General features: G+C 34.0%; 1 protein-coding gene across 2 annotated transcripts in view; it reads left to right on the top strand.

The window, feature by feature from the left end:
- LOC150108006 (glutamate receptor ionotropic, delta-2-like) overlaps positions 1 to 16,616 on the top strand; it is a 67,630-nt gene extending 51,014 nt beyond the window's left edge. For both annotated transcript variants that reach the window (XM_090415507.1, XM_090415508.1), the window contains 3 exons: positions 198 to 424; positions 11,185 to 11,447; positions 16,349 to 16,616. In XM_090415507.1, the coding sequence (XP_090271633.1) occupies positions 198 to 424; positions 11,185 to 11,447; positions 16,349 to 16,610 (752 nt within the window). In that variant the 3' untranslated portion in view covers positions 16,611 to 16,616. The remainder of the gene's footprint in view (positions 1 to 197; positions 425 to 11,184; positions 11,448 to 16,348) is intronic.
- Positions 16,617 to 25,132: the final 8,516 nt, after the last annotated feature.

Raw genomic sequence — 25,132 nt, 5'->3', positions numbered from 1 at the left:
ATCATTGAGATTTTATAATCAGAAAAAACGCTTTTAAAACAATGGTATTGTATATAAGACAGATCACTTCGTATAAACTTTGTTCTAGGTAAGAATACAGTACTTGATAATCTCGAGAAAACATTACGTGCTAGTCCTAGCAAATCCAGATATATTTTGAAATATTTATTTATTTATTTTTATTTTTATTTTTTCAGGTTTCAGCTCTTTCTATCATTCAACAGCATTCCACATTTTTGCTTCCTTCTGGTTAATTTTTGCTCTTGTAATAGCAGCATCTTACAGCAGTTGTCTGCTATCTTATTTGACAATCTTGGAAAAAGGAAAACTTATAGAAACAACCGCAGATCTATCACGAGCACTGGAAAACAACAAAATAAGGTGCGGACCAATAAAAGATACATCTACAGTGTCTACAATTATGGTAAGTCACTTTCATGCGCGCGTGCGTGCATGCACGCACGCACGCACGCACGCACGTGCGTGCATGCACACACACACACGCACACCATATAATGTGTTAATCTATAGCAGGCCTGCACAACACAAGGCCCGCGGGCCTCATGCGGCCTGCAATGCTATTTATTTTGGCCCCTCTGTTGATTGAATTATTTAATCATATGGGAAAATATGAAATTAGATGATTTTCCCCTAGCGTTGAATTCAATTTTTTCTATGATTCTGCACGTTTACGTTCATGCGATTAATGTGACCGTCCTGTTTCTTTCAACTCGACAATAAATTGCATTTGGAGTTATTCCCGCTCTTGTATTTAATAACAAATTATTACAATCGCTTCGAGGTTTTGTTAGCGCTAGTGTCGCTGCGAGGAAATTCAAAGTTACATCTCCGTGATAACGACTTGATGTCTACGAACGAGAACAAATCGTATTACACGAAGTTGGTCATTCCTTGACTGGCTTTGGCAGTGTAGTGTTTGGTAGTAACTGGAGCAATACATTACATAACTGTCATTATAACCTGCATTATTGTGCGTTTTTCATCATTAGTTTTTTGTAATTAATATTGCCAATCTCGACACAATGAGCTTAAGTAAAAACCGTAAAATAAATTCGGAGCATCGATCATTTAACCCTGAGTGGACAAACAAATATTTTCTTACGTTCTTTAAGGACAAAATAGTGTGCATTCTTTAACAGGAATCAATCGTTGTGCCGAAAGAGCAATCTAAGATGTCATTATGAATCGAAACATCCTAACCTTGGCAAGTTGGATGGAAGTGAGAAGCAAATATAAGCAGCAAAGTTATTGAAAGTTCTTAGCGGTGAACAACACGCCTTTAAAAAAGTGACATCTGCAAATGAAGTTGCCGCGAAGGTAAGCTTAAAAATATGACAGCAAATAGTTTGTGCTTTCAAATCATTTACTGAGGGAGAGTTGATAAAAAAGTATCTGATTTTTGCCGTTTCCGAATTGTGGCCTGATAAGAAAAATAATTTTGAAAATATCAGTTTGTCCAGTATGACTGTTCAGTGCAAGTAGTAGAGGTGGCACTAGAGACCAAATAGGGGTAGGGTAAATGGTGGGGGAAGTGACTGCGGAAACTTGTCGTCACTGTCAGCTGTGCGACTGTGAAATTCCAAGCATTCCATACTGCTGACGTCACTGGTCGGACAGTATGAATCAAATAGGGATAGGATAAATATTGGGGGACGTAACGCAGGAACAGTGTCGTCATTGGTCGAACAGTATGAAGCAGGTCAAGATAAGATAAGGATTCGTGCCATGGTTGGTGTGACAATATAAAACACAGGGGTAGGGTAAATATAGGGAAGCGACGCCAGTGTCATGAGTGTGGGTTGTTTTCACATGTAGATATGTGACATCATTGATTGGAAGTGGAAAAGGAAGTGAATGTAGTGGATAAGGATTCTTGCCGTGATTGGTGGGACACTTTAAACCAAATAGGGATAGGGAAAATGGGGTGAAGTGAATCCAGTGTCATGGATTTGTGTTCTTATCAGATGTAGAGAAGTGAATGGTTTTCATATGGCATTGTGTGTGATGGTTATAGATAAGATAGAGAGATAAGTTAACCAAATACCATTTTAAAAATAAATAAATTAATGAAAATGGATTACAATAACGTTTGTATGTAGTCTAGAAAAAATTCTAATGATAATTTATATTAACTTAACTTCTCTCCAGAATCGCTCTTCTGAATGCAAATAGAATGTTTGGAATTTCTCTGGGGAACGCACATCCATCATTGACGTCACGTTGTGTTTTTTTTCGGTTGTCTATAGTTAGTAGCACGAATTTTCCAATATAGGTCTGTGATATTTCATCCTGTTATTCAATATGGGAATTTTTAGTTTAGAGTCAAGAGAGGGCGGCAGTATTTAGACCTTTCTGAATAACTAATTAGAGGCTATCATTGCTGTCCCCTCAAACACACACACTTTTTTTTCTTTCATGTTCACATTTCTAAAATAATTAATTACTGGCTATCACTTGTCCCTCACCCCTCAACAACACACACTTTTTCCCCATATATATAACTCATTCGAATATTTTGATTTGTCTATAATTTTATGATCTTCAAGTTCATTACTTTTTTCTGATTAATGTTATCTTTATCACAAAGTTTTTGGCTATTGGAATTTTTAGTTTAGAGGCAAGAGATGGTGTCAGAATTTTGAGATAAATGAGTTTGATTTTTTAATGAAAAACCAAATGGCATTTAAAAAACACAAATGGAGATGAAAAGGGATTACAATAACTTTTGTATCTAGTCTAGAAAAAAATCTATTGATAATTTCGATTAACTTGATTTCTCTCCAGAATGGCTCTTCTGAATGCAAATAGATATTCCAAAATAGTTGAATTATAACCATATATTCACAGCACAACACACACACAAACACAAGGCCTGAAAGAACGAAATTGCTGTAAATAATCTGAAAATGCAGTTGACCTTTGTTGTTCCTTATTGGTTTGTGTCCTTTTTGTTAATTTCATTCGCACTGTGGATCATGGCTTTTTTCCTACGATTCTGGATGTTCTCTACGTAGTGCCACCATGGGAAAAAAGTAAACTCACCGCTTTCCTATTCTGTTAATTTTCACAACGTAGTGCAACAGTTTGTACTAAGACTTGGTATTTGCACTCGTAATTTTTTTCCCAATCTGATTGATTCTATTTTCTCTATTTTACTTTTAAAAATTCAAAATCTGCTTTTCAATGCAAGTTTAACTATGATTTTACAGGAGAGGCAACAGTTTACCATTGCACATAGCATTAGTATGTGCAAATGTAAAGAATGAAAGGTGTCAAGTCCCGTGTTTGACTCATTTCCTTAAACACAATTGACTGTTGTCGTCTCAGATAAGAATGGACGTATATTGTTTGGAACTTGTAGCAAAATACTAAAATGACTTGAAATATAAATTTCTTTATAATGAAGACTCAACTTTATTCCTAAAGAAATTTGTATTTCGGATAGAACAGTAATTCTCAAAAATGTTAGCTTGCAACCCGAAATTCGCATCACTCGATGCAGGCTTTTGATATGCTTTATATATATATATAATTTATTTATTTTTTATTTCAATCCGATTGGTTGTTTTTCTCTTTTCATTCCCTGCGTTAATTGCACAGTATTGATATTTATATATATTTTAATTCATTTATTATATTAGGTATTTTTTCCAACAGAAATAAATAATGATTTATTCTTATTTCTTGAATATGTTATCTTCATTACAATTCTAAGCAGAATAACTGAGCAAAAAAAAAATAATGAAGTGTGTGAATTTACGGTAAATTCAAACACATATGTGATTTTCTTAATTTGCATAACACATCAACAACACCATAAGATATTCATTTAATTTTACACATTTTATTTGATTGAAATATTATTTACAATATTGTATTTCTGAATCTAACATACAAAAATTAAATAAACTGAAAAATACCCACCTTTCACACTGCTGCTTGTTGATTCCATTATCCAATCTCTTAGTTTGTCCACAGATAGTGAACCATTGTCCCATTTCATCTTATGATTATATTAATTAACCATGAATTCTGCTTTTTAACTTTTTCAGGTAATTTCCAATTACACGGTGTTGACGTCAATGCATATCTTACAATTCATTCATCAGAAATACAAATTTCTTTAGGATAAATTTGAACTTTCATCCAAAAGAAATTGAGTATAAATAACACCAGTGATATCTGAAACGTTGTATTTTTACCCCACTGTAGATTTATCATTTTAGATTTCTTCATACTTCTTACATTACTTCTTTTGCCAGCACAAATAAATAGTTATTTATTATTATTATTATTTCACCGAATATTAGCTCTGGTAGGATATTTTATGTTAACTTTCTGTTACAAAGTTACTTTATAAGGAAAAGATTATCTGGCTCGAATGGTTTTCTATATAATTTATCCTTATAATGTTAAGTCATATGTTTTTAAACTTTTATCACGTACAAATCTGTGAAAAAGAAAAAATAATATATACCTAGTCTATAATTTTTTAAGCAGCATAAATGTTTTCTACCTATTTCTTCTTGTAACATTGTCTGATCATTAATTTATCCTGTCTTCTCACTCCCTAAAATTTGTGTTTGTATTATCTGTACAGCACAATACTTTTTTACTTTCTACATCAAACTTTTTAAAAATTTTAGTAACGTGATGGGTTAAAATATCTACTTTCTCTCTGTAAAATAATTGAATTCTAACAGTCATACTCAGGGCCGGCGGAAGCGGACATGCGGTGCATGCAAGCGTCGCTGCGAAGTGGGCGCCGCCGCCGGGGCCCGTTCATAAGATCATTTTTAAGAAACATACTTTTTTATCATGAAAAATAAATCTTACAGTGATCAATACTAAAATAAATAAGGCCGGATACACCGAATAAAAAATTGTAACTTGTCGCCTCTTTGATCAGCTGGCTGTTTACAGTTTTGCAGCGAGAGCAGGCTAAATGCTTGCCTACAGAGTGTTGTGTCTACTGCAGTCTATCTAAAGTGAAACGATGAACGGTTTTTATGCGCAGAAACGAATTTTCGTACAAAACATTTGTTGCCAGTTAAGCAATCATACGGTACGCATATCAGTAGGTTACTGACAGTAGCGCAGTGCGGACTATTATTTCGTCTCTATGTCGTGTTGCGTAATAATTTCTTGTGGGTAAAAAATAAAAATGGAATCAAAAATTAAAAAAAAAAAGTTATCCGTTGCACAAAATCGTAAGCATCATGCTATGAAAGAAGCAGCTGTTAATAAATTTGTTAAAATATTCTGATGCAGATTGCAACCAACTTGATACATCCTAAATCAGAGTTGAAGAACCGTGCACATCATCCAGTTTTCATGAAAGTACTATGGCAATTATTGAACAAGATAATAAGACGCATGATTTAAGTGAAAAACAGTTAGGAGAATATTTAGTTGTAGTTGACCACGAAACTAACACATTGTAAGTCTCTGTAAATTTGGAAGATCCATGTGAATGGGGAAATAGTGATGAAAAATTACGAATTGTTTTAATTGAAATGGGGCCTGTTCAAGAGAAAAATATAATATATCCCAAAGATACATATGGTCACAAATTTGGTGACACGTATTCTAATAGTAAAATGGAAAATGATGAGCTCGTGCAAAGAACATGGCTCATTTATTTCGAGATTTTAATTCTGTTTTTTGCTTTTGTTGCACACCTTCCGCAGCTAGCGAATCAAGTAGTCTTGTAGAAGGTTATAACGATTGGAGAAATGTAAGTACAACTTTGCATAGACATGAGACTAGTTTAACTCACATGAAAAAATACTTAAAATGGAAGGAAGTTGATAAAAATTTAAAAAACAAAACTACTATTGATTGCCTGACTCAATGGAAAAGAAACATTGGACGAGTGTTTTAGAACGAACGCTTGATTGAAATTATAAAATTCCTTTGTAGCCAAAATTTAGCTTTTCGTGGATCATTTGATAAATTATATGAAAGGAATAACTTCAATTCTTTTTAAAATTAGTCGAACTGTTTGCGAAGTTTGATCCCGTTATGGAAAATCATGTTGAATGGGCCCAACAACGAAACAATACAGTACACTATTTGAGTAAAGAGAGTCGAAATGAAATATTGGAAACTTTAAGTAACGCTATCAGAGACACAATTTTATTATCAATTCTAAAATCTAAACATTATTCCATAATTTTAGACTGCACGCCTGATGTAAGTAAAACAGAACAAATAACCATTATTATTCGCTTAGTTTCCTGTGACAATGGAATTGTCAAGACCAGGGAAACCTTTTTAGGTTTTGCAGATATATCAGATTCCACAGGACGTGGTTTATGTGCAACAATAATGGAACAACTGGAAAAACGGAACATTCCCATTGAAGACATTCGAGGTCACGGGTATGACAATGGGGCAAATATGAAAGGGAAAAAATATGGGCTCCAAAATTTGCTTTTAAACAAACTTCCTCGAGCTTTTTATGTGCCATGTGCTGCTCATACTCTAAATTTAATCATTAACAATGCAGCCAAAGTGAATGCAGATACAATTAGTTTCTTTGCAATTTTTCAAGAAATATACAATATCTTTTCATTCTCTTACAAACGTTGGGCGATCCTTTTCAAGTTCATAAAAATTAACATTGAAACAGCCATCAGAAATGCGATGGGAAAGTAATATTAATGCAATCCGCCCTCTACGATATCAGTTACGAGAAAATTACGATGCATTTTTTGGAATTTTAAATAATGAAAATTTTAATAAAGAAACTCAGCATGAAGCACTAACATTATGTGCTAAAATAAAGTACTACAAATTTATTTTCTCTCTTAAAACTGGGCACGATTTACTTACAGAATAAACCCTGTGAGTAAAATGCTTCAAGACAAAACTATAAACATTACGCTTGCTTTAGAATCTATCGAAAACTTAAAAATATTCTTACAAGAGTATCGATCGCACACAAATTTAAAGAAGTTCTAAAACGGCAAAAGAACTGAGTGAAGAGGTGGAGGGAGAACAAGAATTTAAAATTGGTATGGAAGTTCGACGACGAAAGAAGACACGACAATTTGTCTACGAGAATCATGACGAAACGCCACAATCGCCAGAAGATAAATTTAGAGTGAATGTGTTTTATACACTTACAGACGTTGCAATGTGTTCGTTAATAGAACGTTTTGAACAACTAAGAACATATTATGATAATATCAATTTCTTGTATAGATTACTACAAATTAACAACGAAGATTTACGAAAATATTGTGACGATTTAGAGATCTCTTGAAGGACGGCGACAATGAAGACGTAAATGCAATAGAACTATATGACTAGTTATGTGCTTTCCGGGATATTTTTCGGATGGATAATTTAAATATTCAAAACCCTTTCGATATTCTTAATTTTATTGTGTCCAATAATTTATCTTTCCCTAACTTTTCAATTACTTTAAGAATACTATTAACCTTACCTGTTAGTGTAGCGAGCGGTGAACGTTCCTTTTCCAAGTTGAAATTGATTAAAACCTACTTAAGAACAAGCATCTCACAAAAAAAGCTTGTTAGTTTGGCGTTAATAGCCATTGAAAATGACATATGTGCGGAATTATACGTTAAGACTATTATTTCTAATTTTATGAATATGAAATCAAAAACAGAAAAATTTTAATTTAAAAAATTTCAAGTATATTTATGTAATTTAATTCATTTTATGTTATTCTGTAAAGATGTTATTTTTGGAATAATTATATTAAATGTTCTAATTATTTCTGAATTCTTTTCTTATTTTTTCATTTATCTTGAGTTTCTTTTATTTTCCTAAAAGATAGTTTCACTTGTAAAAATTAAAGTCTCTTCAGTGGGAGCAAGACCCAAAAGTGAACCAAGGTTGAAGTAATACAGAACTCATATTTCCATATGCCAGTTGCCATAAGGTGTCACAATTTTTATTAAATTACTCTGGATTAGAGAAAGATGTCGGATGTTTATCCACTTGGTTAGACTATAAATTATATACATGTGTCTTCTGCAAAGTTTTCTGCCTAAAAATGAAAAAACGAATTTATATTTTCCAAATTATTTTTATTTTTCAACATAATCTCCCTTAAGACTAATATATTTATTCCAGAGAAGCTCCAGGCCCATTATCCTGTCCCTGTAGTAGTTCTCAGTAAGATCTGCAAAATGCACCTCTACAGCTGCAATCACCTCTTGATTCGAAGAAAAATGCTGACAAGCGAAGAAGAGATTTAGATTTGGAAAGCGGTAGAAGTCAGAGGGAGCGAAATCTGGGTAATAGGGCGGATGTTCCAACAATTCATACTGCGTATCCCTTATTTTTTCCATTGCCAAAACACTTTTGTGGGCAGGTACCTTTTGCTGATGAAAGATGATTTTTTCCCTTCTGCAAACAGTGTCTTTTTTCACGAATTTTTCATCTAGAATGGTTGAAAGATCGGAATAATATATTCCTCGGTTATTCTTTTCTCCTTTTCAAGATAATTAATAAACAAAATGCTTTTGGCATCCCAAAACCCCGATGCCATTACTTTCTTGCTTATGGAATCGACTTTGTCTTCTTTGGTGCTGAACAACCGGATTCTGTCCACTGTTTTGACTGCTCTTTGGATTCTGGTGTGTAATGGTAAATCTAAATCTCATCCATATTAATAAATAGACGCACAAAATCAGTTTTATTCTTCTTAAAACGCTCCAAGCATTGCTCAGAGATTTTCATGCGAGTGCATTTTTGATCTGCCCGGCACACATCTTGCGCAAAGCTTTTTCATTTGCAATTCTTCATGCAAAATATTTCCTAAACGTTCTTTTGAAATGCCTATAGTCTCAGTAATTTCACGCACTTTGACTCGCCGGGCCATTTAATATCATATCGTGCACTTGATCAATGATTTCTGGTGTTGTTACACTTTCTGACGTCCTTCACGTCGATCAACTTCAAGGGTTATACGGTCACGTTTAACCCCGCAGCCCATTTCTTAATTGTCGAAAACGAAGGAGAAGAGTGCCCATAAATTTATATGAACTTCGAATTAATTTCTTTTGGTGTTAAGCCTTCTTTTGCAAGAAGGTTTATAACCGCACGATACTCAATTCAATCCAATTCAAGGGATACAGAAAACACTTTTGCTTCAGACAGCTGTATAAAACAAACTGCTTGATAGAATGACTTACAATTTTACATGGATATTTATACGACAGATGTACCAACTTAGAAAAGAAATCATTTTGCCGATAGTGTTGCCATTTATAGTTGAGGTCGAGAACTTTTCAGACCACCCACGTATATAATTTAATCCTTTAGCCAAGTGTAAGCAAACAAAGTTTGCGCCTGAAGTATCTTCAGGACTGGAGCAACTCATGGAAAAGGTGGTATGACTTCACATCACTTTATTCAGATGATGTTAATGAAGAGACCTTTATTCAGGTCTCTTCATTGGGAGCCAGACCTAGAGGTGATACCACGGTTGAAGTAATGTAGAAGTCATGTTTTCAAGCCTTATTAAGCAACAATAAAATTGAACCAAGGGCTGAAACTTTTAGTGAGTTGAGCCCGCCGGTAATAAGAAGTTCTATTGGAACGATAAACGACAGCCCTTCGTGAAAGTGTTAAAACTAAGAAATATATGGTGAAAGTTGTTATGACAGTTTCAGATGTTATGGAATTCGGTTGAAGAGAATTAGCATTTCAGCTCAAGAATTGTCGGTTGCTTTTGTCTTTGGGTCGCGATTTCACCAATCATATGCACGTCTTTATAGCTGCTCTTTCATGTGAAGCAAAATTTAACTTGAACGTATTGTAACAATTAAAAAAAGGCCGAATAATTTATAAGCATATAAAAGGATATCACGTGTAAATCGTTAACATGACAGCAAAATTATTGGACTTGCCACCTCTGGCACGCGTGCCATAGGTTCGCCATTTATGTCCCATTTCATTGCGCATCTTTAAAAAAGCGCAATCCATCAAAATGAAAACAGAATTAAGCAGGCGGGCCTAAACGCACACACATACACTCAGACAGAGAGAAAGAAGAAACATTTTTTGAAATAAAAAGCGTTTGCATCAGTTACTTGGAACAATGATATATCAGGTTTCATTGGAAGCACCTTGATATCTTAATCTCCTCTAGAATATAAGAATGTGTGACTTTCATTGGTATTGAATGTGTATTTAGTAGTTTTCTTATATTATTTCAATCAGAGTTTGTAGTCCTTCCCTGGATATCGCATCATTCTCAATCACGTTCACAGAGCTAATATAAAATAAGTAACACAAGCACAAACAAATATTATTCGGTGTAATGATCATTAATAACAGATCTAATAATAATGTAAAGCAATGATCTAGACTTGCTGTATTCGTCTATAAACTTTCTTATTAAACAGCTTCTTATAAACAGTTTATATTATGAAATGCATTATAGATATTACTTTACTTACCGATTAAACTGCGCGTAAAAAAAAAGATTAAAATAATGTTACTTCGCTAATTATATGAAGAGTCAAAGGCTTCAATTCGGCGACATGAACTTATTTAAGTTAAGGGACTTAAATAAGTTTATGTTGCCGAATTGAAGCCTTTGGCTCTTCATATAATTAGTAATTTATTAGGACACCTTCTTGGCAATTCTCATAGTAGGGTATGTAAGCTCTGTTCGCTACAAACTTGGTATTAACTAGGTCTACCTACTTACTGATGAGACCTCAATAAAGGTTTAAACCGGTCTGGGTAGTGACCGTCTCTCATAATGTAGAGCAGTAATACAGCTCCTAGGAGCTAAGTTCACATTATGGGTAAATACCAAGAATAGTGGTCGGAGTTTGTAGTCCTACTATGAGTCGCCTCAGGGTTGCACTACCAAATGGGTCAGGTGTTGCACTATCCAGGTATTTGCTTACGCCGAACTTCATATAGCTTCTATATTCGGTATGAAACTCTTTGTGTTTCTTATTCGGCTAAGAAACAATATGGGATGTAATATCCCTTAACTTAAATAAATGTAACTTCGCTTTTGCTATCACTTTTAAATTTAAAATTCACTATGTAATGCTGTCTTAATTGAATATAAATGATGATTCTTTCTCTTCTTACCACAAATATTTTCATTTTGTCTAATATGAAGATATCAGTTCATGTCTGATTATGTATTTTTTCCCTTAGGGTTCAACAAAAGGTGCTTTGAAAGATGTCCGGAAACAAATTGAAATTGATCCTTCACTTATTTGTGTACTACCACTTCAGAAATGCGTCATAAAAATCTTGCAAGAGAATTACTGCTTAATTTCGATGAGAAAGGTTTTAGAAAATGCTGCTTACAGGAATGGTGCTGATAAATTCTTTTTGTCTAAAGACGGATTTTATATTTCTTCTCTTGGTCTTTCCCTCCCCAAAGCACATCCCTGTACTGAGGTATTTTCGATAATGTAAGTAAATATAAAGTATGTTTGACAGTTGAGAATTAATAATTTAAACATCGATTAAAGAGTTTTTAATGTTTTCGTTTCTATCTAACCCAAGTAATTCTTAAGAAGCATTTCATTTTTGTTTAAATTTTGATTTCGCAATCACTTCTAGAGCCGAATAATTTGGGTCATCAACAACAGTCGCTTGAAGCCTCTCAACATTTCATTTTTAAGGTGGCAGTGAAAAAGATCCACATTCAATCAAAGTAACTAATTAGACATTAAAACAGTTATTTTATATAGGAAAAAAGAAAGCATTTTTCTGCGTTTATGTTTTCTAAAAGGAAAACGTAAACGTAACAGAAAGTATTGCAGCTTTTATTGGTGATGAATAGCCTCCTTCTTTGTTTTCGACTCACTTCATGTCTCAGATGACACTACGAATTCCAGTATTAGTATTAATAGAATAATAATTATTAGTAGTAGTAGTACTACTACTACTGCTACTAGTAATAATAATTGGTTATATATAAGCGTTGGACTGTTTTTCCTCCAGGAAAGTTAAGTTTGTCATTCTGCTAAGTATGGAAAATGTAACTACATGGAAAAAACACGAAATTAACAACCAAACCAAAAAAGCCATAACTGCAAAGAACCGCAGTCATATTTACCTTTATACTTCATATGCGGTCTTTCGTGATGATCAGTGGCAGTCAAAATACTGCCGGTATCAAAGCACATTAATCACGAGAAAAGTTATTCATTAGAAAATAGTATGTTAATTATTCGAAGAGAATAATTACTAGAGAGGAATAATTAGTAAAAATCTACTAGAGAGGCCTTTTTTGTGGCTAAATATTGATATAAAAATGTATAGAAAAACAGAAATCTTTATATGTTTTAGATTTTGAAAGAGCATCCGACAAAGCCATGCACACTAATTTAATAAAAGTCCTTCAACAAATAGGGCTAGACGAACAAGACATAAGACTAATAAGAAATCTGTATTGGAATCAGTCAGCTACCATTCAATTAGAACATTACCACCAGTGATATTAACATCAAAAGAGGAGTGAGACAAAGATGCGTGATCTCACCACCCTTGTTCAGTATATACTCAGAGGTAATCTTTAAAAAGGCATTGGAAGAGTGTCCAGAGGGAATCATAATAAATGGAAAGATTGTTAGTAACCCACGATATGCAGATGACACCTTGCTAATTAGATAACATCATGGATCTCCAAACACTCATTCACAGAGTATACATAGAAAGACAGAGTGTACATAAAAAGCCAAAGAATGGAAATATATATAAACATCAACAAGACGAAATGCATGGACATCAACATACATCCAATCTCATCAATGAAACTGACACTCAATGGGAAAAATAACGATGAAGTGCCAAGGTATAAATATCTTGGTTGCTGACTTAATGAAAGGTGGGATCATGAAATAGATATAAAGACAAGGATTGAAGTTTTGCGGCAGTCCTTCATGAAAATGAGAACGTTATCCTGCAATAAAGACCTAAACGTGGAAGTCAGATGCCGAATGCTGAAATGCTACGTCTGGTCTATTCTGCTCCACGGAGTTGAAACATGGACATTGAACGCGACAACCATCAAGAAAATTGAAGCCTTCGATATGCGGCTATATATACAGAAGAATCCTAAAGATAAAATGGATTGAAAACTTACAAATGAAGATGTCTTTAAATCCATTGGCAATGCTAAATATCGTGCACAAATAATCAAGAAAAGAAAAACATGATATCTTGGCCGCATCATGAGAAACGGCAAATACCAAATTCTACAAACTATTTTGCTATGAAAAATTTATTGCAAAAGAGCTAGAGGAAGAAAGAGAATATCTTGGTTTGACAACATAAGACGTGGACAGGATAGAGCAACGTACAACTGCTCAGTTAACGCAAGAACGCAGTTTGTCGCCAAGATGATCGCTGAATCTTGATAGATAGGACCATAAGAAAAAGAAATCATTCTAAAATATAATAAAATAGCTATTTTAATACTAAATTATCACCTAAATCTTTTGCCTCCCTATTAAAAATTAAGACATTTTAGACTTCCGAATTATAAAAGTAACTTATCGAAAAAAGCCGTACTTTTTTTTTTTTTTAAATAATACATTTCCAACGAACATCCGTTATTCAGTTAATTAACGTCAGTTTGACGTTAATTAACTGAATAACGTTAATTATTCAGTTAATTAACGTTAACTTTAATTAACTGATTTATGAGGTACGGCGGCCACCGTATACGGTGGCCGCCGTACCTCATAAATCTTTTGCCTCCCTATTAAAAATTAAGACATTTTAGACTTCCGAATTATAAAAGTAACTTATCGAAAAAAGCCGTACTTTTTTTTTTTTTAAATAATACATTTCCAACGAACATCCGTTATTCAGTTAATTAACGTCAGTTTGACGACATACGGTGGCCGCCGTACCTCATAATGTTTTGGGATAGAGTGCCGTCTGCTAACAGAAGATGTTCGATCGCAGAATCGCCTTCCAGAATGCCCATGGCGCGATTCGAACCAGCGGATATGCCAACCACTTGGCCAACATTGCCGACGTTATTTAACTTTTAATAAGCTTAATTAATTTCAAACTGATTTTTAAGATTAATAACATAAAATCTGTTATTAAGTTCGAAATCATCTTAAAATCTGATAAAGACTCCAATATATTAAACTGATTTTTGGAAAATAAGGAATTGTTTGGCTCGAATCACCTTCGTTATCTCTTGCCTTTATATATATAGCACTACCTCTTAAGTCACCACACTTCGCGGAAAGAAAAAAAGAAAAACATATACACATAAAATGATAACGTGATAAATGAGAATTTACGAAATATTTTGTTTATTGCATCCAGTGTGTTTGACATGAAACATAAAAGGATTCATTTTTATTAACAGGAATAAATAGCTTATTGTTCCACCATTCTTTCTAATGACTGGGATAAAATTTTCCCTGTATTGTGAAAATCATCTGCAGCGCAACACACACCATACTGTAAACGTAAGAAAAACGAGTAGCTTCATTTCTGTCAGTAATTATCTGTATTCAGACAATTACAGACTATACTGCAAAAATTGCTGGAAAGTGAAGACACTGGATCTTTCATAATCGAAAAACAACGACACCGTGCTGCATGCAGGCAAATAATGCAAGTTTTATTGTAGCGTCTTACAAGAAATCTAAGAACATCTCAAAATTTCAGTTCCAGAAAATATGTAGTCACATCTGTTCATAATGAAATCTTTGGGTTTAGAAATCAACCCTGGTAAACTAGCCTGTTATTGAGGTATCCCTTGCATATGGTTTTGTACCCTCCGCTTTAGGAGGATACCAAAACATATACACATGAAAATAGCCAAAAATAGAAATTACGTAACATACAAACATAACAAAAAAAAATAGGTAGCATTACGGTTATATGTATAACTTAAAATTTATAACTTATGTTATAACTCGAAACGTACATAAATATTTTGAAAGCATGCAGAATTGCGTTTGAGATTTTTTATGCCATTAATACAGTTCACAAATACTAATTTTTAAATAACATTTAACCGAAAATATTCAAACTAGAATGCCGTATTAAAACTCTGGGAAAACTAGCCCGTTCGACGCAGAAAGAAAATTACATGACGCTGAGATCGCCATGTAATTAATAGGCTCAACATCCGCATTCGTTGTGTTTCAGAATTTCGCAAGATGCTGGATTTAAATAAAAAAAATAGTTATTAAAGACACATATATTTATAATCATACTGATATTATTAGATTGTTCAATTACTGACTGTGGAAGGGTGCTGCTTGACATTGCTGATATACCCTTGGTGCCTGCTACGCAGAACAGAACGCCAAATGCATGACATATGTTATCAATTCAAAATGTCTTTATTTTTTTATTATATTTATTTCTCTGTGAAAAAATATATATGAAAATGTATGAATAATGTAGTTTATGAGATTATATCGTTAAAACAAATGTTACAGTATATACAGATCATCATCATGCCAATCAAGGATTTAGGCCTTTGGGGGGAGTGGGTAGTGACTGTTCGTGCCTTAGAAGTCATCGTTCCATATATCTTAAAAGGATGTCCTGGTTTTTATTTTCCTAATGGTTTGTAATTTAAGGCATGTTTTGGTAATCTTTCTGTTTTCATTCTTTGAACGTTTTCCATCCATTTATGTTTATATTTTTAAAATTTTTCTATTACTGAATACTGAATCCTGGTTTAACTCTTTCATAATTTCTTCGTTTCTATTTTGATCAAATATAGTATACTTTGCAGTTTTTCTCACAAACTTCATCTGTCATTAATCTTTTTTTTTTTTTTTGTTTTATTGCCCAGATTTCACTTCCATACAATACGACTGGTACGTCTTATGTATTGTATACTTTTATTCTGATGTCTGTGAAAAATATTACATATATATGTCGCCCTCAAGCCGAATTTGGACATGGCTGATATAACGTCAATACACTTCCCGGTTGAAGCAATACAGAAATCTGACACCTCCTACCGTGAACTTTTTATAACTACGAAATATACGAGCCTCACTGTGATATATATATATATATATTTATCTTACTGCATAAAAAAATTGATTAAACGGCACTTTAATTTGTCGCGACCCGCAGAATGAATAACACTTATCCTGAATACTTACAATTATGGCTCATTTGAGAGAATCCATATTTCAGATTGTGATATGTGTGTGTGGGTGGTTGTGGTTAACTTATTATAATAAGTAAAGGTTATATACTTTCTAGCAATTTATTTATTTTAAAAGATATTTTAAAATTAATAATTATATCTAGAATTTCCCTGAATTAAAGGAATGAAAATTGTTTAAATCTATTTTAATTTTCTTTCCAGGATAATGAAACTTCATCAGTCAGGAATAATAATCAAAGAATGGAACAGTATCCTCTTTAGAATGGAGTTAAATGTAAATCTAAAAAGAGATGCTGAACAGACTAGCGAAACCTCTTCAGCTTTGAACTTAGATCACCTTCGTATGTCGTTAATTTTGTTAATATCAGGATATTTAATTTCCTTCCTTGGTCTCCTATTTGAAGTCCTTTATTTCAAAAGTAAAATGACACTAAAGAAGAAAATTCAAAAGAACAGCGAATAACTCAGTCCACCAAGACAAGAATTGTAGTTCATTTTATTATTTACTTATAAAATCAATATAATCTGAAATCTCTGTAAATATACTGATTGGATACTTACCAACCTTTTGTCCAGAATATCATATTTTATCTCTGCAGCATCTTATTGAAAAGTGTTATTCTTCAGTGCTCAAATATTTAGTTTAACAATGTTCGAGAAACTACATCGCATATCCCATAAATTAGTGAAATATGGTTTCATGTTAAAGGAATGATCATGGAAACTATCGTTAAGTTGATAAGCGACCATATAATTCCTTAAACAGATCAGCGATGTTTCTTTCTCATTGTCTGTAGCTGCCACAAGAAACAATGGAATTTATTGTTATTATTATGATGAGGGATTGTCAAAGTACGGAAACATTTTTCGCTGTTCAAAATATTTACTCGTTCAATGCATTCACCCAATAATTCAACGAGTTCCACAAAAGGATTACTAGTGCTAAATCGTGATTGTAAAAGTTTTTTTTTTTCATTAAATATAAACTGTTTTATTTTCTGCAGCTACCTCTTGCCACAGGAGACTGGGCGAGTCTAGCCCTTATTATTATTATTATTATTATTATTATTAGTAGTAGTAGTAGTAGTAGTAGTAGTAATTTGTAAATATTAATGCAATAATAAATGCAATAATTAGCCCCCATATCGACAAGGCCATAATAATAAACAAACCAACGAAACAATGCTTAGAATGTCGGAAACGATAGCCATAAAATGTGATGAAAACTCAATCAACGTCCATCGACCCTACATAACCTCCCAGTGTTCGAAGCTCCATAACATAAAAATTAGGTCACAACTCCGATCAATAGGCGATAACACAAGCACTTCAAAGGCAGAAACACGAAGCCGACATGACAGCCTACACTTCTCCCATGAGTTCCGACGACGACTCACGGTCGAAACGGCTCGCACGCCGTTAGCCTTCTCCCTAGCCCCTTTATCCATAAACCCTTCCCGTTCCTCAAAACACAATTTCTATTTTCAGCCCCCTCTTTCATCTCTTTCCTCCCTCCAAAAAGCACCCTCGAAAATAATAACATATGTATATTTTATATTAAAAAAACGTTTTTTTTATTCAAATTAATTCTAACACATTGCCTCACCTCCCCACCCCACGTTTTACAAAACCGCCTTCTCTTTTAACCGCCTAACAGCAGAAGTATGCACACCGCAGAAACCAACAACATCCAAAAAAGTATGTGCGAATTTTCTTCCAATATTATTCTGCATATATTTGTCTCTAATATACATCTGTAATGCCCTAAGAATTCTTGAGTAAAAAGCCAATGGCATTAAAAAACGGGCACTCCTAAACAAAAGCAGGAAAATTAGCCGTAAAAATAAAAGCATATTCTTTCAATATGTATAACCTTTTATGTCGAATATGAAACAATTGTACTGAAATCTTCACAATCATAATAATATTTGTTGAACAGATTAAAGCCAAAAAAATGCATTAACAAACCTCTGTGGATTAGACGATAAAAATGATGTCTTAAGTTGAAAAGGCCTACTCTGAAAACTGGAACCGGAAAAAACGTTATCAGTCTTTTCAAACGAAAATGAGTCAATTCATTTTCCTATGAATGTGGTAAGTTTCTTTCATAAGGGAAATTCATGATTTTTGAAAGTGCAAACGGAGTAGGCATGCAGCTGACAGCGAATCATGTGCATATACAGTATTGTCTGCTCTGGAAGAAAATTAATTAGATTTCTATGCAGCCAATATTTTTTGCCATGATGGGAAATTGAATATACTCTTTCAGAGAAAGAAAGTTACTGCAATCCAATCTATGAATCAGTCCGCTGGCCATACATAGGCATGGAGAATTTAATTTAGTTGGACTGCTGACAGAAGAAGCTGAGCCTACGAGACAGCTATATTATGTCCATTGATTTTAAGTACTTGCATCTTCTGCGCTGAAACTTGAGTTACTGGGGGAACACTGTGTGTGTGTGTCTGTGAGATAGAGAGAGGCTAACCATAACCTCTTGAAAAGTCTTTTAAAACTCCTTGATGTCTTAGACGAAGGAATTTGAATGTCTTATCAATTAATGCCTCCGTGGATACTATTTGAGCTACTATTGAAACTTGCAGTCTGTCTCACTCAAATTCTTGGAAAATAAAGTGCATTAATATCGTGGTGGTTAGAAGGATCACATAACCACCTCATGCCACCTGTAACAAGGACAGTGGTCTCACATAACTCGATACGACTTTAAGTAACATCCACGCACACAGTCGTCTTCTATCTCACGCCTGTGAGCTGGACGGTTTTGGCTAGGCCAATGCATTATTAAGCAGATCTTACATCATCAAAGAACAGGTGAATATCGAAATTTCTGTCAGGGTGGTTTAACTCCCTAATCGACTTTGTCGTTCTGGTAAATCCTTTACAAAAAATCTTCATGCCATGCTAAAACTTCTGAGAATTGCTTGTCAAATGAGAACTCACTTGACTGCATAACATATCCCTTTGGCATTTGGCAAGCACATTTTTAGAAATTGCTATATGTAATATGGAATAGTAATTTCAATTCGGCAGACTTTTATTTACAACAAATATAAAATAGTTAGTATCAACTTAATGGTATAAAAAAAATCCAAAATGTAACATTATATTAATTCAAGTAAAAAAAAAAAAAAAACATTATTTGCTTTCGAAAATGTAGCACTACTTAAATCTGCTTATTTCTCCACATAGAGGAAGTATGTATAAACTTCCTCTAGGTGGAGGAAAAAAAACTTCCTCAACTGTGGAGAAAGATGTTATTCACTGTATAAGGTAATTAATGTCAGGTTTCTCTAATTGCACTAAATAATGTATTCATTCTAGTTGTTACCAAGTATCGTGTATTATCTCTTTATGTTCTATTTTAAGTTACAATAAAGCTGTGTTGCTTGCAGCTGCGCATTATATTGTCATTTGGGTAGTCGATTTTTGCTATTCCTGGTCAATTTTGTTCCAAATATCAATATACCGATATAGGCGTTTTCTATTATTAATTAGTTAAAATATACCAAACAAATATAGAATCCTTCCTTAATTAATGTTTCTGATATATCCCGAAAAAAATATATAGACTTTTATCCTCTACATAAATTTGGTTTTAATGGATGCATTTGTTCCTGTTTATTGCAAACGTGTTAAAGTACTGAATCACTTTCACACTATATAATAACGACAAAATTGTATTAGTGATTCTTTGTTCTCATTGATCTTTCAGAAAAGTTGTTAAAAGACACATATTTAGAATATTTTACGCGACTGGATATCTGATAAAAGGGAGATATTGAAAATAGAATTTTTTTGTTTCGTTTTATACTCAAACGGATAAAAATTCACCGGGGTATTTTTTTTTTTAATGTACTGAAGCTGTACGTTCAGGTTTGAGTAAACGGTAATAAAAAAAAATCAAAGCAGTTAGCGAAGATGCTTTCGGATCACCTAACCTACCTAACTTAACAATCATAAAAATCAAAAAAAAAAAAAGAGTGAAAGGGAGGGGGGTGATGAAGCAGCACCCTCTACTAAAGTTTTCTATGCTAAGCTTGATGTGGATTCTCGTTCAAAAATTCACAATAAGTTAGCAACACAGTTCGTGATAATTCTGCTGCAATAGCATGCAGAACAACACGAATGCAATCACTTTTAGTAAATTTATATACAGTATATAGAAATATAGAGTGTGGCCCATCAAGTGGTTTTCATAACTAATAAAATATCTCTAGTTTCTGTATTGCATCATAACAAAAATTACAAAAGTATAATATATAAAAAAATATTAAATGTTTAAACCCCTTCGTTACTCATGACCTGTACAATATTATCACGGATATAGTGGAACTTTAAAAATGAATAAGAGAACAATACCGTTTCTTGATTTATTTATTAGTTAGGTTGTTTATCCTTAGGTAATTTTTAGAGACTAGGGTAGCAGTTCAGTCTCCAACTGCTGCTACTCAGAGTAAGCTGGCCGAAGATTATCACGAATTTACAAATATCATACTATAAAGATCTGACATGTGTCGCCATCTAGTAGTTCCTAAATTTAACGCAATATATTTATTATCTGATAAAGCGCGAGTTCAACTTTAGATTTTCTTGAGTTTACGGGAAGAAAAAACTGTTTGTCCAAGGAAAAAAACAAAACTCTTTCCTGTGATCGAATAATTCGGAAAGCGGTTGAATAAAGGCCTAGAAAGAGTTGGATAACTTCAAGTTGCCCAGCCCCACCTGAAGAAATTTTATGAGAAATTATGAAGAAATTTTGAGTGATTTTAAACGTAAAATGAACATATAAGCAATTATAATATATACTATATATAATATATACTATATATAATATATACTATATATAATATATTCTAATTATAATATATACTATATATATTATATATTATAAATATAATATTATATTTTAAATTTAAATATTTCATTGATAATTTCGCGAATTGTTTCTATGAGTAATTTTCAATATATTAAATAACTAAATTACTCTTTGCTTGTTTATAATCACACCTAAGAGTCTGTTTCACATTTGCGATAAAATTCAAAGTTTCTTGAAAGAACATATGCTATTACTCATAATGGTATTGGTTAATTGATGCATGGCTGAAATATTCTTATAAGTTTTCTTGCGTCCTGGACAGGAAATCAAAACCCTAAAATTCCAATCAAGCTATACAAAGTTATTTTTCTAGATGCCCTGTGGAATTTAATTTATTTGTAGTTATAGATCGATATGAAGAATTGTGTGTTGTGATCTAGTAGCGAAACGACAAATATTTCGCTCAATCTCACATTGTATATCGCACAAATTATAATCGATTTATAGATTGAAGAAGTTGTTTACTGTTCTTTGTAATGAGAAGCTTCTGCTTTGCTTCTACAACAGACAACCGCATGTGGTTATCATCTTTCAGTACCCATAATAAGTGACTGATGAATATTGATAAAGAAAATCACATAAACAAGTCAGCTGTATCCTTAGTTTCTTTTCTTGGTTAAAATTATGCAACTTAAGGGAAATTAACCTTCACTTTCAGAGTGGTATCTGTTGAGTCTGTATGTTACAAAGTCAACTGATACCAATCCTCCAGAGTTAGCAGCCACTCTGCATTTCTGCATATTCTCTTAATGCAACCGATGGTCGATTATCTGGCATCATTTTTTTCATCGATTCCATAATCTGATAATGGGAACTGAACCATAGGTCTTTCCGAGATACACAAAAATCAGATACATTTCCTGCCATTTGAACATACATACTTTTACAGGAATTCGTCGTATATAGAAAATATTATTCATACAAGACCAGTAGTGAAGACATAAATAATGTTTCTTCTGACACACAGAAAGAAATTCCCTTCTCCAACCTTGTAGTTACAAGTGTACTTAAAAACCTACTCATTGAGGCCATCACTCATATGCCTCTGTAATTCGAGGGATCGTTCTTATTACCCCTTTTAAGGATATGAGGTTATATAGTATATGTATATAAGAAAGATGCAGATATTTTAAATATTTAACTATAGCACAAGAATATTTAAATTTTCAAGTTGGAATACTCTGCAAATTAGAACGGAATTTACCCTCCAATAGGAATTATTTCAAGACTAAGTCTATTCAAAACAAAACAGAGATTACTAACAGGATGATTTTTGTTACTATTCTTACCAACGCAGTTGATTTACCTGGTTTTCCAGAATACAGAAGTACCACACGATACTCAATGGCTGCCCTTACATTATAGATATCCTTTAAGAGCTGTAATATGAATGCATTTTCAAAAATTCATGTGATTCTCTGAGGAATGACCGTATATCAAGTGTAGTTTTAAACGGTTTTGTGAACTAAATAAGCAATTTAATAACTCAGAGTAAATTCCTCTTAATTGGTTCTTTAACAAACTCTTTTAATAATTAATTGTTAACAGTGTTACATTCTGAATGAGGTCCTTTCTATCAAAAGTGTCATTCAGTCAGGATTTTAACAAGAAACAAAATTCTGAACTGGAAATAATTTTAGTCAAAAAGGCAAAAAGGAAAACAAATTAGAATTACCCTAGAAAGAAGTAAAATAGAAGTCAAATTTGTATGTCTAAGTTAAAATGTATTGTTAAGAAAATGTTGGTATTGTAAATATACTCTGCGTAAGAATGTGTGTCTAAATGCGAACGAAGGTGCAAAGGTTGCTAGCTAGCTGCCTACGATGACGTACGCCCGAAGCGAAAGCGTTTGTGGAAGGCGAGCTGAACTCGCGTTCCGCGAAAACAGCGCTCTGCAAGGAGCAGAAGTGTAACGCAGCCACATAAGGGCACATTGGAGAGCTCAATGTGAGATCCTCTGATACGGCAATAGGGTGCTACAAAGGGCAATAAAAGCGAGTTCACTCGGGTTTGAATCCCCCCCCCCCGTTTTTTTCTGTTCCTGTTTCCTCTTGTGGACCAGCAGTGCTGACCGATTGACGGCACCAGACAACAATCTCCTCCCCGGTTGCTAATTGAAAGAATCAGGTATTCTACAAGTAGGATGACGCCATCCACCAACTCGCGCCTTCGGTAAGAGTTTACCGATGCGAGACAGCGGAAGCTCCTACCGTTGAAATTGACAAGGTTATCTGAGCCCCATCTGAAGTTGTATTCCAGGTCAGAATTAAGGGAAGTGGTGGTTGATGTTCTGTGGGTTGAAGGAGTTCTGTAGAATAAGGTTTGTAGAATGAATGGGAGGAGTTTCCAGCATTAGTTGGACAGTGAAAAGATACCGAGCCGTCTACCATCACACAAAGTGTGTATCCAGACAGCAGGCTGGCAATCCATCTGAAGAAGTCCTGAGACAATCTAAACGATGGGAGTTTGCTTAGTAAGCCATTGTGCCAGATCCAGTCAAAGGTTTTAAAGATATCAAGTGCAGCTACTTGGATTTGCCAAATTTCTCCGTGGCTTTTGTTGTGGGTAATGTATGAGATTAGATCTCCTGTTGATCGGCATCGACGGAATTCGTACTGCTGGTCGCTTAATAGCTGGATAAATTGAAGGAAGAGTAGGAGTTGAGAGTTTATGCTTTTCTCCACTTCGGATAGGACTGATTGAGTGAGATAGGGCGGTAGATAGATGGCAGTGATTTGTCACCCTTTTCAGGAATGGTTTGAATATAGTACAATTTCCAAACTTTGGGATATATACTAGTGGAGTAAGAGAGTGTGTACAGACGGCATAGGATAGGAGTCAGTTGTGTTGCAAAAATATTCAGGACAATTGGAAGAATGCCATCAGGGCCAGGAGACTTATTTATTTCTAATTTAGACAACAGGCTTGCGATCGCTTTTAAAAATAATGATATAGGGTGCATTGTATTTTGGGCAGTTGGAATGACTGGAGGACGCTGGCCATTTTCAGTTACATGTGCATTGGAGCAAAGTGTGAAGCCAGGAGATAAGCTTTTTCTATGGGTGAATTTTCTATGGTTACCATTGAGCCCATCTGGGTATGATAGGGGTTGGCATAATGTAGGGCAAAGGTTTTGATCAATTCTTTGGCAAGAGACCAAAAGGCATGGCTGCTATTTGGACAGGTTCCAAGTATTCTACTTTTTGCCTGTTCAAATTCTGTTTTAGAAGCATTGATAATTTTCTTTCAGCTGTTTCGGGCTTCAGTAGGCACTGAAGGAGAATAGGGTTCTTGATTTGAGCCATTGTGATATGCCTAATTTTTTATTTGTACATTCTTGCACATTTTTTGGAGAATCAGGGTTTAGATAGTGGACTGAAGTTCAGGTGATCCACGTGAAGGACGTCCAAAAAGTGTAAGAACACCAGAAGTAATTGATCAAGTGCACGGTATGGTATTGGATGACCGGCAAGTCAAAATGCATGAAACTGCAGATATAGGCCATAGGCATTTCAAAAGAGCGTGTAAGATATATATTGCATGAAGAATTGCAAATGATAAAGCGTTGCGCAAGATGGGTGCCGTACGCCCACAAAAACGTACTCGCATGAAAATCTCTGAACAGTGATTGGGATGTGTTAGAAAAATCCAAACAGCGGTTGAAACAATGGACAGAAGTGCCAAAGAAGAAAAAGTCATGGCATCGGTGATTTGCAATGCAAAACGCATTTTGTTTATTAATTATTGTGAAAAGAGTAAAACAATAACCGGTAATATTGTTTCGATCTTTTGACCAGATAGATGAAAAGATTCGTGAGAAAAGATTCGGTTTGCATAAGAAAAAAATCATCTTTCTTCAGGATAATCCACCTGCCCACAAAGGTGTTTTGGCAATGGGAAAATTAAGGGATCTGCACTATGTTGGAACATCCATCCCATTCCATAGATTTGGCTCCCTCTGACTTCTGTCTCTTCCGAAAACAAAACCTCTTCCTCTCTGGTCAGCGCTTTTCTTCGAAACAAGAGGTGATTGCAGCTGTAGAGGGATATTTTGCAGATCTTACTGAGAACTACTACAGAGAGAGAGAGA

Source organism: Typopeltis vanoorti, chromosome 3 (genome assembly GCF_054136105.1).
Source record: "Typopeltis vanoorti isolate ZY-2024b chromosome 3, IOZ_Tvanoo_1.0, whole genome shotgun sequence".
NCBI lineage: Eukaryota > Metazoa > Arthropoda > Arachnida > Uropygi > Thelyphonidae > Typopeltis > Typopeltis vanoorti.
Note: the sequence above shows the minus strand (reverse complement) of the source record. Positions and strands in the feature narration are given on the sequence as shown.